Source organism: Tyto alba, unplaced genomic scaffold (genome assembly GCF_018691265.1).
Source record: "Tyto alba isolate M040663 unplaced genomic scaffold, T.alba_DEE_v4.0 Super-Scaffold_20000042, whole genome shotgun sequence".
Lineage (NCBI taxonomy): Eukaryota > Metazoa > Chordata > Aves > Strigiformes > Tytonidae > Tyto > Tyto alba.
Genome location: NW_024881293.1, coordinates 6,721,801 through 6,739,572, shown reverse-complemented (window position 1 = coordinate 6,739,572; position 17,772 = coordinate 6,721,801). Strand labels below are relative to the sequence as shown.

Sequence of the window (17,772 nt, the reverse complement as noted above, 5' to 3'; positions counted from 1 at the left end):
GAAGCAGTGAGGCTGTACTGAGGAATAATTTTTCTGTCGATAGGATGGTGATAAAGGAGCATCCTTTAGTGCTGAAATCTTAGACATCACTGCAGGTAGGCTTTTCTTGCAGAAAAAGTTCATTTCCTGTCTCTGACTCAAGCTTAGCTTCATGGGACAGTACAATTTGAGTATTATTAGTCATCTCTTCCAGAAGATGTCCTCTGTTCTCCCTTAACACTAGTACTGGAAGAAAGGAATAGTTTCTTATGCAGTGTCTCTACTGTAGTAGAAAGTGGCATCAGCCACAGAATTGTTAGGCTGACTGCTGAAATACTGCACATCTGTTGTAGTGCCCGTGTGTTGCTGGGTTCTGCTCAAGGCAAGAAATAGAATTGCTTGTTGAACCATAGTCAGACTGTCTTACTGGTCACTAGGAGGTCATTCTCTCTTCAGTCTGAAGGGTGGAATCAATGAGTATTTTTACCTTGGAGACTAAAACTGAAAAGGAATTGTCATAACACACCTCTTAATAAAGTTTAATTCTGTGAGTGTGCGGCTAGTCCAGGATTACATCTACCACCTTTTCCCAGTTAAGTGTGGCATATATTAAGAGGAGAGTAACGCCTGTTTGTTACAGCCTTGGTCTTAGTTGTTCAGAATTCCTGAGTTCATGTAGTCAGGTTCTTAAGAATTCTTGCTCTTGAACTGCTCAATTTGGTCTAATATATCTTCTTAACATTGGAGTAAACAGATGTAGGGAAGCCAGTTAATAACTAGTGGATCTATTCCATTTTCTTAGTCTGCTAAGTAACGGAATAGGTGTAAGGATTTAGATTTCTAATACAGTTCATCTGGAGCATAAACCAGAATTTTTTTTCTGCACTTCACATTTCTTAAATTGTTTGGTTATGTAAGAACTTCCTTCCATTGAGCTTAGACGTTCATTTTCTTAAGAGGGGTGTAGTATCAAATATCTTGGATCTTGCTGCCCAGTTGTGTTTTCCTGCTTTCAAAAAGCAGCGTATGATGCTGATACCCACATGGTTCATGGCCTGAGCTGGTGACTGCAGGCATTGATGAGGAAAAGCTGTTGGAAGAGAAGTTGCCAGTGACAGGAATATTTTGCTCTAAACCACCTCCCCAGTTTGTTTTGAATACCATTTGTTGCAGAAACTTCTACCTGTAACAAAGCTCTAGTATCTGTAATAGTTGAGTAGTAATTCCTGACATTTCTGGATCAGTGAACTACCATAATTATAGAGCGTTTCTGTTGGATCACTTCACTGGAGGCTGCACAAAGCAACCTGGAGTTGCTTAGTGGGGAAAGCTACCACTGCATGAGTGCACAGGAGGACTAGTGAGATCCACAGAGCATCTGCACCGTACTTTTTAGGGCCATGTACCTCAGTCTTGGAGTAACTTAAATTCCACTTCAGGTAAGCTCTTTGTGCATGTATTTATCTTACATTTCCATTTGGTTTTCTTCATGGATTTTGAATTGGTAAACAGTTGTCAGCATCTGTTGAGCTGTCATTCCAGTGGTCAGTGAGATAGTTTCTGTATCTCTGTGAACCACTATGGAATGTTTTATTTTAGGTGTGTTTGGGGATTTTTTGTTTGTTTTGTTTTTTTGTGGGATTTTTTTCGGTTGATTGGCTGTGTTTTGTTTTGTCTGGTTTTTAAAATTTTTTTTAAGCCTGACCTCGCAGAAGCTAAAAATGCTTGAAATAATGTCCTGCTGCTTGTCAGTGGCAAAACCACTTTTGAATGCAGTGTAGCCCAAGTCTCATTTTGTTTCTTAACATGCTTTTCCAAGTACTTTGATACTCCTAAAAATAGAGGGAAGGGATGAGGATGGAAAGCAGAGATTAAACTGGATTTGAACAGTCTTAAGAAGCACATTTCTGCAAATCTTTATGCTTCCAGCCATAAGCCAAATTCCAATCCCCTTTTTTTTTTCCATGATCATTAGACCAATACACTGCACAAAATCTCAGTCCTTTCAAAGGCAGCAGTTTTCAGTACTTCTTAGTTTTGGTTTGATCACTGCCATTAGTCTTGATTTCATTCACATTAAAAAGGGAATATTTAAAATTATTTTAAAATATATATATTACTCCTTTTGTACTTGCTTCTGGGACATAGTAGAAACTACAGACTCCAGTCTAATACTAAATATTTTTTTCAGCATATAAGACATCCTCTGCCATTCTGTCAGTCTTCTAGGTAGTGTTTGGAAGGTTTATTTCCTTAACCAAGGTGAGTCCTGAAAAGATGCTCTGAAGAACTCTGACTAAAGGATCCTGTCTGAGGCTGATAACTATTGCAAAATCCATTTAGAATTTGAGTGATTTCATTGACTGAGTTTGTCATAACAGATGAACTCTGTGAGTGAACACATACGTTTGCATCTTTAGTGTCTTTAAAAGGGCATTCTTGGAAGTAAAGGTGACACTTGGATCCGAGACTTCACATACTTCAGTGGATGTTAAAAATAAGGCTACTTGAATGTCTAGCTGAAATATGTCCCTGCCATCTGCTGGCCTCCTGAATGCACCACGCACAATTAGCGTTGCTTAAATATGTTGCTGCATAAACGGCTCATAATGCATTGGATCCATTGCTTTTGATACAACACGAGGAGATTTCATAAGTAGTGTTAGCAGTAAATGCAGCAAGACCTTCATACTGTTTGCTCTTTGCATAGCTAACTTCTTAGCATGGACTCTCTTTGTTTATAGACTGTCAGCTTTTTGAGGGGCTTTATATAAGGGTAAGTAAAAAATTTTGCTGCTTTCACTCTTGGGCATTGGCTTAAATCCTGCTCGCTCCTGTTGTAACCTGTAGTTGATAAAAGCAGTCTGCAGTATAAAAATGGGTATAGCTATGTTTGGTTCTAGTTTGGCAATTTCATCCTGGACATGAATGAGGGGAGAGAAGTGACAGTGGACTACTGTTTCTTGCCTTGAAGAGATTACCTCAGATTAACATGAAACTTCTGTGCCAGCGTAAGGAATGCTTATACTTTTTTTTTTTTCCCTCTTACATTGATTCCAAAACAATTTCCATCTTTAGGGTAGTGACTGTAATTTCTTCAACTGGCATTAGTTTCAAGACAGTAAAAACTCTGTGCCTGACTTCTGAGATGTTTATGCCATTTTTCTTGGATATGCAGAAAGATAGAGAAAACATTTAACAGATGGACTGAAGGCATATTTCCACACAAAGTTTGCAAATATATGCTACCCCTTGTGCTTTGCTTTTGTATTCATAACTAAAAATACTGAATTTTTTTGTCAGAGCATTTTATCTTGCAGCATTTTCTACTTAAACTTTGTTTATGGAGCATTAGCATCACATTCACCACCTTTTAAAATGGTAGGGCTTTTAGATATAAATCACATTTGTTTCCATTTAGGCAAAGTCAGCATTCTCTTGTTACCAGCATTGCATCTTGCTAAAGCTCTAAGTTAAGCAGCTCTGTCTAATTGAGTCTTGCAGAATCATAGCTTCTACCTTTAGTAAATCATCAAGAAACTTGCAGCAAAACCAACAGCTTAAGTTATAGAAGATAGTTTTGAAAAGTACTACTGTGAAGAAAGAAATTTGATTTACTTTACTGGAAAGAAATAAATCTTCATAGCTTAGCAATTAATTTAGATGCTTTTGACTCCAGAGCGATCAAGTTATGTTCAAGTAAGACAAACCTTATAATACTTTTGGGTATGGAAGAGCAAGTAGAAGTTTGATGCTTCATCATTTTAGTGTAATGACTCTGATCTTAAAAATTTCTTAGTACTGCCAAAGGTACAAATCATAGAAATTAAGTGAACTGTGCCAAATTTTTCTGATAATCTACATCTGAGGTGGCTTATATGTCACCTGCTTCCATTAAGTATTTTGAAAACTCATTTCTCTGTAAATGTCCCATCTCCACATATTATGGCATAAACCAGCTTTCAGCTACTTAGAGTGTTTTGAAAGCTTGCAACAGAAATTAAAGAGTCTTTGGAAACTTTGGATACATTTGGAAACATGATCAATAACCCACATCTTGGTAGAAGACCAGAAAAAAGTGAAAGGTAAGAGAAATCTGAGTAAGATGGCCATTTTACACTGGTCATACTCCTTGTACTCTTACAGTACACAAGAGTGTGTGCAGACATGTGCTTCAAGCACTGGCATAATTGTTTGGATCACAGTGTTTTGTGAAGCATAGCATATATCCTGTGTATTTCAAATCTAATTGGTCTGGCACTTGGGGATCCAGGTGCCAGAGTTATTCAACCTAGAGTAAATATAGCAAGGTTTCAGCAGTGGACCAACATATGAAGAAGTATTTAGCAGTGCAAATTAGAAGTCTAGCATGGGAATGGCAGGAGAGGTGTGTGCCAGTTTCTGACTTTCCATTTCAGTAGAAACAAGCTGGCTGACACAACTGTATTTATAAAATCCCACTCATTACAGAGAACAGTTGCTGTCATGGAATTCTTCTTGGAAGATCTTGTTTGTGTGTGCTGCTATTGTACATGCAAGAAGTATCTGAAGGGCTTCATATCCCAGATAGAGCTCAGTCAGCCCTGAGAAATTCATATACATGAGAGGTCTTTTAAAAAAAAATTCTGCAATAAACTTCTGAGAGAAAGTCAGCAAAAATCTAACATAAATAGAAATATGCATTTAGATGCTTTCCCAAATGTGATGCTGCTACTTTATGGGATACTTATTTTTGACTGATTTAATACAAGATAGTGAAAGTAGCCTTAAAATCAGAACTGGTATTAGTTACTGAAGTCTGTTCTCAAGATGTGTAAAAGAAATTCAGACTGTCTTGCTGCCACATACCTCTAATTGGCATAGCATAGATATAATTTCAGGAGAAAACTCAAATTAATTAAAGTACTTTATTTTCAGAAGATAGTAAGTTGGAGTGGGGGTCAGAAGGTGTTCTAGCTTTTCTGCCCAGTGACAGAATTGGTGGTCTTCAGGATCTTTAGACTTTAATGCAAGAATAGAGACATACTAACAACCACTATAAGATCTTACTGTGAGAAGCATTTACCCAAGGCACGCAGGTTGTGTGTATGTAAGCTTTGCAGAATTGGTTGTTAATCACACTGGATTAACCACATCCTCTGTTCTTCAATATCTTCATTGCAGTGTTGCAGCAAGGAATGTTTGTTGCAGACCTCATCCAGCATGTTTCTTGCTCTGCATGCTGCTGTTTAAAAGGGGTCCTGCTGTCTTTATGAATGTGTTCTCAGGTTTCCCAAGTGTATTAAATGAAATGGCTTAATTGATTTAAGTTTCGTAATACTTGTGTTTTGCTTTATCTGAGTTCCCCAATCCAGCTATAACTTTATTTAGTTGAAAATTACCTTTGAGTTTTAAAGTACAAAGCAATGACAGCAACAAAAAAACAATTTAAAAATCGTTGTTGCCAACCCTGTTTCTAAGACTTGAAGTGGAATGACTGTTTTTCTCACAGAACCCTCTCTTCATGGCTACCTTAAAGTACTTCCCCCCCGCCGCCCCCCCATCCAGTCCTAGGACATTTGTTGCTCATCTTCTGAAATCTGGTGCTTGTTTCTAAATCTGAGAATAGCATGCAAAAGTAATGTGAACTCCTTTTATGATTCCCTTTTGCTTGCCTACTGGTCCTGATAATGATTTCAGTATTCTTTTGTTAAATGTCCATGTCAGGTACTGGACTTGTAACTAGTTTGAGGTATCTTGTGAAGTGACCAAGACACTGTAGATTCCAACAATCAAAATCAAACTCCTCTTGAAGTATACACGTGGATGAAGTTCATAGTCGGCTGTTGGATGGCAGAGTCAAACATGCCACATCTTTGAAGTCAGCTTGTGTTCTGTCTCTGGTATCCTTGTCTTTGTGGTTGTCCCTTCATTACGTCTGAGATAGCCCTTCTCCAGCTCTTTGGCAGTGGACTTTGCCATTGCTCCCATTATTTTCCCCTTTGACAGCTTGTATCTGTCCAGTTTCATCCTCAAATATAGTTTCAGTTGTTCAGCACTGACAAGCCATTGTCCAGCACTAGGCTCTGGTTTAGCTCTAGGCTAAACTAAAAATTTTACCTTCTTTCAGTGATGTGGGTGTATGTAGCCCTCAGCTTTAGGGCTCAACCAGGCTTGAGGAGATGAGCGTGGCTAGCATCTTGTTCTATTTGGACCAATTACTGTGAGTGTGCTCAGTTGGATTTTATCTCTGCAGCTTGTAGCTCAGAAATGCTATGTAGTTGTCCTTAGCAATGAAAAACAAGTGATGCTTCAATTCTTTGCAAGTCATTAATGCAGACACAAATTTTGCCAGAAACGTTATTTAACCCAAATTAGTATTTTTGACACTTGGGGATGGCATATTCTCAGTGTTAGGACTGTAAGCTACACAGTGCGTCGAAGGACTTGTCAACAAACTGGTTTGTACTAAAGCCATGCAGTTTCAATTCCAAATGAAAGGCAGTTTGCACCCTGGATGTGGAATGTAGACAGTTCTTGAAGTCTTAATCACAGTTGCTTGGAAAGTAGAATTTGTAGTGCTGGTGCCCATATTTAGTCGTTTATTCCATGTAAGAGGAACTGATTCTGAAGGTGGAAGAAGGTTGGGCAGTCTCGCCCCCACACACACTTCTTTAAGGAAATGTCTAGTTCCTAGGCATTTTGCCAGGCAGGGTTTAACATAACATGTCTTCTGTTTATAATGCAGATACTAATAAAAAAATTAAGATGATATGGAAACGGGATCTGCAAATGCCATTCATACTAGTGTGAGAAGTATTCTGCTCTGCTGCTGTGTTTTCCTGAGGAATTGCAGTATTTGAGTATATGACAGCTGCACCAAAATGAATAATCAGCATGTCAGGTTTGTTTGAAGGTATAGAAGCTTTGGATGCAAGCCATTGCTTTAAAGATACTTTTCCCTAAAAAGTGTGTATACATTTTAGCAAATGTAGTTTGCCCAATTATGCTTAATAAATTGGTCTTTAGTATATTTTAGATGGCTGTGCAATTAATTTCATTTATATACCCCAGAACTTTCAGCTCAAAACACTTGTGCGTTTCATTTTCAGTTTCACCTGGGAGTTACAATGGAACATATTGAGTATTTGATCAGTAAGGGATCACTTTTCTTTTATCATACAGGATTTTAACTTACATAGGTCAATACATTGATATATAAATTGTATAAGGCAATGCTTATCTCTGAGTCATCTGCACATTAGTCATCTTGATGGGACCTGGTTGGATGCCCTTATGTCAAGAGGAAAGAAAGGGATATTTTAGATGATGATTTTTTTGTGGAGGGTGGAAGAATTGCAACAGAGTAGCTAAGCTACAGATAAGTCATTCTTTTTCATCGACTATCAAGGAAGACTTTCTACCTTGATAACTCTAGATGCAGATGTTTGCATACAGCCTTCTAAACCTGCATGCTTGAACTCATCTAAATTTCTTCTTAAGGTATGAAAAATACTTCTGAAAGTAAGTTGTCGAGGTGCAATAATTGCCATCAGTAAAATGCAGCTCTGTAAGAAATGTAAACAAAGGTTTTGTCTTAAAATGCAGCATCACGTGCTGAAACATGTTAGTGTAGAGAAGTAGGCATGAAATTCAGTTTTGCTTGCATTTATTACATGGTGCTTGGTATCCACGTGGTGTTTTGCAAGTTGTGAACTACACATTCCTTCATAAACATGCAACTTAGATGGCCTGAGGTGATGGTCGTTCCTCTCTGCCCATTCCTGAATATCAAGCTGTGAGGTTGAACTACTGTTGAAATCTCCCTGCTGAACTAACAGAGTATTCTGACTGCAGTTGGACACTGAGCTCCGCAAAACAATAATTTATTGGGAAACAGAACTCATCTGGCTATGTCCAACTTTGATTTTAGTCCATCTTGTTTTCCTGAATTTCTCACTGAGAATATTATGGTCTCATTTCTCAAAACTGAGATGGTAGGCAGAGGCCTCGTCATCCTAGTTACTGGAATACGACCTCACCATTAACTAGATTTATTCCCAATGAAGTTAATAGCTATTCTTGATTCCTACTGCTCTGGGAAAAGCAGCAGTGATCTTGTACTCCAACAGATTCGAATGTGTCTACTGTTGCGCAGTGTACCTCTTGCAACCTTTAACTGTCTCATCTTGGGATTTATCAAAGCCTCCTGTTTTTTCTTTGCTAATCTGTTGCTTTTCGTCAACCTCAGGTAGAGGTTCTCTGAACATAATCCATAATACTTTCTGTGCTGACTAGTTGCTTTCTGTACCCTGTATCCTGCCATATACTTTGTGCCCTAACAACAGTATCTGTTTTTATTTAATGCAAATAAAACTTGGTTTTCTTACGTAATTTTCTACAAGCTTATTTGGTGATAAAAAATGTTCAAGTTGCAGCCAGTACATTATTGTAATCTTGTCTTGTTTTCTGGGCTTGCTTTCTTCTTGCTGTCCTCTTGCGCTTCTTTTTGAGAAGTGTATTCAACATAAAACTTTGTGGTCTGGAAGTGATAGAAGGTGTAAGGCTGGGTTAGGTGTGACCCATAGCACTTCATGGGGTGGGGGGAGGGACACAGACAGAAATCTTGTTATTGAAAAGTCAAATTTGATGCATTTGGCTGTTTTTTTAATGCAGATTTAGTGCTCTTTCAGGTGCTGGCAGTCCACTTTAATATTGATGTATTGGGGGAATTCGTCTCAATGTGTAGTATGTTCAGGAATATGCCATATTTTACCTAGGAGCTATTAAAAAAAAAAAAAAAAGGCAGGAGGTACTGTCTCTCCCTGCAGAGAAACTTCATGTTGCTTTCCTACTAGATTCTGCTGTTTGGTGTGAAGAAGAGAATGCCTAGACTCCCTTTAATTCTTCATAGATAGATTTACCAGTTGTTCTAAAGACCATCAAATTTTCCTAAAAAGTTGTCTTCTGAAATAGAACTTGGAATAACTGCTGTTCTCGAGTATGGCTAAGCAGAGGAATGAGTGTGTTGTTAGCCATATCTCCCCATCTATACCTGTTTGAGTCATTAAAAAAAAATTAATTGCACAATCAGTGATTTTTATGTAACTCTGAGCATATTCAGTACCACTGTAACAGTTACAAAAATACAGAGCAGACCCTGGAAAACCTGATTAGGAGAGAGTGTAAATATGCAAGACCATGTGCTTGAGTGTTGGTTGGGTTTTTTTTCCTGTTAATTTTCATAGTACCTGAATGGAATAACACGTAGCATCCATAGGAGAAATTTTTGTTGTTGTCACTGTTCTAAGTCTGCCCATCACTTTTTTAACATATTTTACCCAGCTGATCTCTGACAGAGATAATCTTCATGCAATGTTAAGGGGCAGACTGTTGTTGAAAAAACTGTGTGCATTTTTGATTTTCTAGAATTATTTTCTTCATGAATTTCCAACAGTTCTCACAAAATTATAGCCAGAAATATCTTTCAGGTTTCTAAGGATCCAGTTTCCTAACAAAACCAGAAATCTACATTTTATGAAATTTCATAGTCTAGTAATCACCAAATCTTTGCCACTCTGTTCAACAACACAGGAAACACTATCAGCAAAGCAGGAAGTTGGGCATTTGTGAATGCAATGCAATTGTTATGGTTCCTTTTCAACATGGGAGTAGTGTATATGGACATTATAAAATAGTGTATTGGGATAGGGAAAATGCTTATTTTATGAATTTTAGCCTTATTGTAGGTTCTACGACATACAGTGCAGGTTTGGGGAGGGGAGAGCAAGGAGTTACTCTAATCAGAATCAATGTGTGAAGATAATTATGAGAGTATATTGAACAAAGCAACACTTCTGCTTCTCAGGATTATCTGCGTTATTCTGTGGATGTTCTCTCATCTGCCAGTTTCATTTTAACAAAAGTTCCTGTTCACAGTTTCTGCCAAGAATTGCTCATGTTTTGCAAAGTGGACCTATTAAACAGTTACCCATCTTCCACTGCTGCACTGAAATAAAACCAGCAAATAGCTTTTCAGTTCTGTAAAACATCTGAATATTACTAGTGTTTGGGGAAACTAGTTTATACAGTATCCTTAATTAAGATTGCTTTCAGTAGAGACTTTTGGAGGGAACTTGACAAAACACCAAAATATTTCTGAATTTAGAACTTGTAAACTGCCTGGGAGGGAGGAAAAAGGCATCTAGAGATGGTACTGTGGATCATTGCTATATTCTTTTGTTACTATTGCACTGAATTACTTCCTGTGTCCATCCTTTTGTCACATAATATTGGCCAGAGGTTTTGAAGTGCCCCGTTCAAAGCAAATACTTGCATGACAGGACATCTGCAAAAGCCAACACTGAATGTGAGAGAGAGAATGCATCAGTATTACTTGCAGGTGGTAGAATCTGCTTGTTCTTGCTTTGGTGGTGGTGGAGGTTTCTGAACGAAACCTGACTGATGGCTGTTTGGTCTGTTTAATACAGGCACTGCTGGCTATGCCTGTGCTTAAAAGGGCAGGAAGGGACAGTGCTGTCTTGGCTAGAGGCATCTTTCAGTTAGTGCTCATAGCTGAAGGTATTCTTTGGGTCCTGTCTGAACAAATCACTGATAAACTGCTTAGAGGGGTAAGGGCTGGTTAGCCATGTGTTGTGCAGAGACCTGTCGAGTGGACGGTAAAAGGCATTTCTGGTGTCTATGACAGGAATTTTAAATCTGGGTAGCACAAGCTAGAGAAGCTTTAGGGGTTTAATCTAAACACTCAAACACATAACTCTTATTTAAAAAACAAAATACATGTATATCTTCTTCAATACATTGTTATGGGATATCCCTAAGAAAACGGAGAGAATGCACAGTAACGATAGAAATAGCTGGGTATAGTTATCTCCATAAGAATGAATGACAATGCTGTGTCTGTTGGAAAAACTCAACTTGTATTGCAACATCTTTTTCTATCAAGTCTTTCCATTACTGAGTTGTCATGCATAAATTTCATTATATTGTGGATCTGTTTAGCATAGTTTTTCCAATAAAGGTGATATCTGAATTGGACTCACTGTAAAAATGTGATGGATTTACTATACCAATAGTTTGCAGTATGTGAAGGCCTTTTAGATAAATGTATGCATGTTTTGTTGACTTTCTGAGCATGATAGTGTTAAGAAAGCTGCTATGGCCAGACAACAGCACTGAAAGCCAGGTGAAAATGTTTTTAGTACCTCCTGAAGAAGTGACTGCTGAAAAGAAGGAGCAGAGATGTGTAGGATAGGGAGCATGGAGTTGAAATCTGTTGGAAGGAAAGCAGTCTGACTTAAATGATTCCACATCTGGCAGTATAGTGGAAACCACTAATAAGTTGTAATACTTTTGCATTCATTCCCCTAAGCTCATGAAGGGAAAGAAGCTGGGTTTTGATTATGCATTGGAAACAATCACAGATCACATCCCCCTGCTTGGTGAAAGGAAGATATGTTGTTTCTTTCCAGGTGAAAAAATTCAGACAACCAAATATGAAAGTGTCATGAATCTTAACTGCTTATTTCAGCCTCCTTTTGTAGGCAGATGGACCCTTGGAAAAAAAATAGCTGTAAGTTGGCAGCAGAAAGCTCAACTGTGTGAAGCAGAAAGCTTGACTGTGTGGGTTTTTTGAATATGCGTAATTCTGTCTCCAAGCTCAGTCAGGAAAGCTAGGGGACAGATGCCAGCAACATTTTATCCTAGAAAGGGAGAAAAAAGAACCCAAAAAAGTGTGTGGGTGGTTGTGGATTTTTTTTTTTTTCTTGAACTGCATGATATAGAAATGAGGACTCTAGAGCCTGGAAAGGGCTCACCTTCAAACTGAACAAAGCAATGCAACCAGATGTTTACAATTATTTTGAAAATGGCACTTATGGTCGCTTTTCATGCTTTGCAAATAACCAGAGATCTGAAATGGATACATTAAAGTGGATTTTTCTTCCAAGCATTACAAACCCAAGGAGAGTTTGTAGGGGTGCTGTGAGGAAACTGTGCTGCTGTATAAGAGCTGCTTGTGAGATGGCTTTGAGCTATAAAAGATAATTCTTCAATTATACAGGGAGAAATCTTTTGGGAGAGAAGAGTGGTAAAAGGCTTGGGAGTGACCTGAAGAAATGCAGTAGGAGTCAGTTGGCTGAGAAAGAATTGACAACAGGTATTTGTGATAAACAACGTATCATTCAATTTGTGATTCAAAACTGAAATTTTCCTTAGTCAGATAGTTAAAGTGCAATAATGCAGACACATAAGAGAACTGAACATATTTTCCATCTAAAGTAGACACTTATGGGTAGAAAAATGGGTTTAATGTTTAATATAGCTTAAACACGTGAAAGACTTAAAAGCTTTGGAGGCCATTTCTTTGAAAACTGTTGAAGAACACTTTGAAGCATATAGATTAGCAGGTGCAGATCTGGCTACCTAGGGCAATAGAACTTGAGATACTAGAGGGCAACTGCAGAAAGATAGACAGAAAGCTGTTGGTCTTTTGTTACAAAAGATTAGGACTGTCCTTTGAAAATAATTAAGATACCAGCTAGGTATGTATATGACCTTTTCGACACGGAAGTAAGCCAATATGACCTCTTATGTACTTGCTACTGGTGATGGAATTTTTTTGCTCAGAATCCTCTTCTTAAGAAATTCTAGACTGTTATCCTTACTCCTATTTTAATTTAAAAATACATACTTAGATGACTAAAAATACTGCTGCTTCAAAGCAAGGAAGATGCCTTGGTTTCCAGGCTTTCTTAATTCAAACCTTTCCTGGCATTCCTAATTTACCCATAAAACTTTGCCTTCAGAAGGAGTCTGGATTTAGTCAAGTGAGCAGATTTATGCTTCAATCAACCCTGGTGTGCTTCTAATGAAATTGCATGTCCCAGCAGGCTGAGAAGACAGTGGGATTTTGAGTCCTGTCTGGAAGGGGGGTACAGGATGTAAATTTGAGCCTCAAGGTTACAGTACCAGCATAAATATAGCTACCAAGCAGCATAACAGATTCCTTTCACACAGCGACTGAAGTTCTGACAGGCATAAAATCAGTGTTCTTCTTCATTCCCATTTATATATCTTGGGATATTTTTAAGGGATTATGCTTCTGTGATTTATTTAACTTTCTTTGGAAGCTCAGTTGCATAAACCTGAGGCCTGGACTTCATGCAGATGTGCAGTTGACACTAGGAACACCGTATAATTGACTTTCAAGATAGAGGCCCCTGGAGTGAGGGGCAGTGACTTAAGTGAATGTAGGACATTCTGCTCACGCAAACAGCTAAGCCTGTGTGTTCTAAGCATTATGGATATAAAAATAGTTGCCCAAGAAACGTTACCCTTCTGAGAAACTCGACTCTTATGAGGGCCTTTTAAAGCTCTCTGCCATTGTACTAATGACAGTGACAGATCTCTGAAAGCCAGAAGCTGCAGGGATTACCCTGATGGGTACTATGCTGCCACCATAGGGATCTATTTAGTGGTCACTGATCTTTATATTTGCAAACAGAAAGAATCTTATTTTAAAGATATAGTAATAATTTAACTTGTACTGGTCATTTGCTCAAAACCGTGACTTCTTTTAAAGTAAAGGTACTTAACTCAAGCAACTTCAGATACACACAGAATGGGATTTTACACATGTTGGACAGAAATAAGAGAATCAAGCCACGACCAGAAAGATTCCAGAACTGCAAAGATGTTTTTGATTTGATCCTAACGTGTGAAGAAAGAGTCTATGACCAAGTAGTAGAAGGTAAGGACCTTGAACTGATAAACCAAGTTAACCTTGAGTGCCTTTTTTTTTTTTTTCCTCCCTCCCCACTGAAGTTCTTCACCAATCTGGCAACATCTCCGTCTCTTCTGACTACTACTGCTGGAACACCAGCAGGGACAAGAGCTCACAGTCCATTGACACAGACTTTTATGTACCAGAAAAGTATTCAGCCATCACTTATTTTGAAAAGATGCTGGTGTTGGCAGCTAGAGAATGTGTATGTGTAGCAATTTTAAGGGCTGACATAAGAAAATAGCAAGCATTTAGAGAAACTTAAATACACGTTTGCTTTGAAAATGCTCATGGATTTAGAAAACTAGCAAGTCATATGTGATGAGCATTTTTTTTTTTTCACTCTGGGTTGATGGAGAAACAAAGTCTAAGCTGTCTTCCTTAGGCAACTTCCACTCCCTTCTCTGCAGAAGAATTCCTGTGACCTACCGAGCATTTTAGCCACAATAATACCTCCTGTATAGGTGGAGAAACTGTTCTTGAGTGTGTTTAACGTCCTGCAAACATGCTATGGCGTTGCCCTTGGATGAGCCAAAGTGAGATATACCAGCAGAATCTCAGTTGGGGGTTGGGTTCTACATGAACACAGTGCAGCAAGCTTGATGTGAACTCACTGAAAGTCATGGGGTTTCAGCAATGACTTGGTTAGATCCTGGGCTGAGAACCCTACCCCTCTCTGGAAATGCTGGATACAACCTTATGTGAGGCTTTAAGTGTTTCCTTTTCACTGAAAGACCAGCCAACTGAATTAGTATCATACACATAATTTAAAAGGCTGTTGCCTTCCCTTTTCAGTTCTCAGTGGTCATGTCGCAAGCAATATAGGGCATGATACATTTGGTCTTCTGCAAGCTGAACAATTAGTGTTCTGAATTTAAGTGAAATGTTTAAAATCTATCAGTAAGTTCTGAGAGCAACAGCCCTGGTACTTAAATGGATTTCCAGCAAGTTCAGCATGTCTCACACAGAAAGCAGCTTTCACTCCAATATTTTAGCTATCCTGAGGGAGGTGAAGAGCAACCACTTGCTAATTTTTCAGTTGTGCATCTCTCTAACTACATGGTGGTGCCCCTCCTAATTGACCGGTGAAAGGGAGAAGGCTTGAGTACTACCAAATAGCTCTAGATGTGAAAGCTGGAGTTTTAAAATGGAGGTTTGTCAAAATGAAGTTGCAGAGTGGGGTTAGGAGGGAACAACTTGTAGCTTAATAACAATATGTATAATAGGAAGGTTATGTTAGAGAGGCATAATGATAATACATGGGTGGAAAAGGATGTTTTATTTTTCCCTTTCCACCCTCTGTTGATAAGCAGAACACATTAAAGCTAGAATTTTCTAACGTGACTGTCAGTGCTTAACTTGTAGGAGTTTACCTTGCAGTTTAATTTTCGGTGTTGCATGTGCAGTGCGTTTTTTTTAAAAAAAAGGAGGCAATTAAAGCTCTCCAGGAGAGGAAGCCCAGAATCACTCTTGACTTCTGAGAATCTTGATTTTGGTCTTTAAAGACTGTCAGAGTAAGGTGAGCAGTAACTTTTCTTAACCAGGGCAAATAAACTGTCGTGGCCATTCCACAAAACTGAATTATTCTGTTTCACTAATCCATCTCTTGTTTTTTAAATAAGAGGGACTATTGTTTAAGACAACTGTAAATAAACACTTTTCTAAAAACAAGTATGGAAAAGGCAGAGGTGGACAATGTCTATGTATTTTTAAAAAATCTTATGAATACTCTGTGTAAAACATGATACATTCCACCCAAATTTTTGCTGTTATATGTGTTTTGTTTTCAAATAGATTTAAATTCCAGGGAGCAGGAGACATGTCAGCCAGTACATGTGATCAATGTGGACATTCAGGATAACCATGAGGAGGCAACTCTGGGTGCTTTCCTTATCTGTGAGCTCTGCCAGTGTGTAAGTAGAGAGGGCTCATTGCCTGTGGGTACCTTGGACCCAGCTGACTGCATAGGGGTTGGGGTTTGCTTCGTACTCCTTAAAGATGCTGCATGTTGCAAAAGTTGTTTAAGTAAAATTCATGTCAAGAGATGTAAGTTTCCAAATTCATGTGTTTATTTTTGGAGCTTCTGTGCAAACAGATGAATTGTAACTGACTTCATGGTTTCCCAAGCAGACTCAGTGTGCATTCAGAACCAATGCATTGATAGCTTCCCTGAAAGGCAGTATCGCCAAGCACTGTGCACAGCTGTTACACGTGTTGAGCCCATACTCAAAACACTGTTTATGGCAAACACATCCATTTCAAAACCAGTCGTAATACGTGGGATTTGAACATCGGAGTTGCATTCTGAATCATGATATACTTGAAAAACATCCTATGTAGGTGTATTTCATAGTACCACCCTGTTGTGTGTATGATATGGAAGAAAAAAATGGTGCCTTCTGTCGTCCATATTCAGAGGCCCTAGCCTTAAAGTAAAACTGAAATAAACTGCACTCAAAACAGTTGATGTAACTGTGAAGAGAACAGAGGAAGGATCTGTGTCCTTTTACAGTGTGCAAGTTGATGAGTTCACCCATTCCAGTGTGGTAACAGGCTTTTTTTGACTCCAGCCTGCATGATCTACTCTGGTCTGAAATCCTTTCCAGATTCAAAAAGCCCAAGAGGGTTCAAGGGCTTGAAATGTTAGCCATCTGTTCAGTGTGCTTGTAGCTATTCTGAAGCTTCCATTTGTTATCTAGTGAGGATGGATGTTGCCTACTCAACAAAGTACTAGTTAAGTGCCAGTTCAGTGGGCTGGAGAAGGAAGGATTCGCAGATAAACATGATGTGGAATATATGTACGCTTGGGAATGCTGGGAATGTCACTAAAGCACCCAGTGCTGCACTATTGGGTACAGCCTGCTGGTTTAGATTTCACAGTAAGCCAAAAGCATTGAATTATTACAGTTTTCTAAACTACATTGTATCCTTGGAGTCTGGTTGCTTAGTATTTTTTCTTTTCTAGATACAGCACACAGAAGACATGGAAAATGAAATAGATGAGCTGTTACAGGAATTTGAAGAGAAAAGTGGAAGGACTTTTCTTCATACTGTCTGCTTTTATTAAAGCACATATGTCTCTTAGGCCTTAATACAGATGAGGGAAGCATGTGTTTAAAGTTCTGATTATACTGTACTTTCCTGGAAAATGAATATTGATTTTTTTTTTGTTGTTTTTGTTTAAAAACTCCTTTTCAGTGTCTTTTTGTTTTGTTTCAGGTATTCTGTCACAGGTAGGCAGAGATACTGCTTGGGGTTGTATATATGAGATGATTAAAAAGTATACACAAAGGCCACCTATTTAAAAATGAAAATCAAGTTTTTCTTTAAATCCTACTTTAATTATTACAAGTAGGTTTTTAATTATAAAGAGAATGTTTCTTGAATATAAGTTTATAATGTATTTTTCCAGCTTACAAATTTATTTTATTTCAGTTGTGCTTTTTTTTTATTATTTTAATGTGACAGAATGGCTGAACTACGTGAGGATATGAGTGGAACAATGAAAAACAAGTATCTGTATATTATTAGATATAAAGTTGGAAACATCCAATAAAAATGAAAAACCTGTAAGCTTGTCTGTTTTTAAAATAGAAGCTAAGTAAGTGTGACTGTTCTCTCGTGAGGTAAAACACAGAGTATCTGGAGTAGCATGAGGGTGCTTGTTCGTCCAGAGTGGCTGGGAGAGAGTATTGACAGCAAGAAAATCTTGGTAGGAATCAAAAAAACCTGACCTGTGTCCCTTGCTCAGGGAGGTTGAGTGTTTGGGCAGCTCATAATGACTTTTGATCCTGCATGGTACTAAAGTGAGCTGCTTCCCTTGCATGAATTAGGGCACTACCAGGAAATCTTTTTGAGATCTTAATTGCTTTTGCATTATTGTGTGTGAGATTAATAAGACTGAAGCTGTAACTGTAGCAGTCAGGGCCAATTGTATATATGCCTTCTATAAGGAAGATGTGGAGAAACGGCAAACTCCATTGTCAATAGAAGTAATTTAAAGCTTTTTA

The 17,772-nt window shown here is 38.3% G+C and overlaps 1 protein-coding gene across 1 annotated transcript in view; it reads left to right on the top strand.

Annotated features, from left to right (window-relative positions):
- Window positions 1–17,335, top strand: part of SSU72 (SSU72 homolog, RNA polymerase II CTD phosphatase) — a 29,449-nt gene extending 12,114 nt beyond the window's left edge. The window contains exons 3-5 of the mRNA XM_042794169.1: window positions 13,590–13,729; window positions 15,557–15,675; window positions 16,728–17,335. Coding sequence (XP_042650103.1) covers window positions 13,590–13,729; window positions 15,557–15,675; window positions 16,728–16,829 — 361 coding nt within the window. The 3' untranslated portion in view covers window positions 16,830–17,335. The remainder of the gene's footprint in view (window positions 1–13,589; window positions 13,730–15,556; window positions 15,676–16,727) is intronic.
- The last annotated feature ends 437 nt before the right edge of the window (window positions 17,336–17,772 follow it).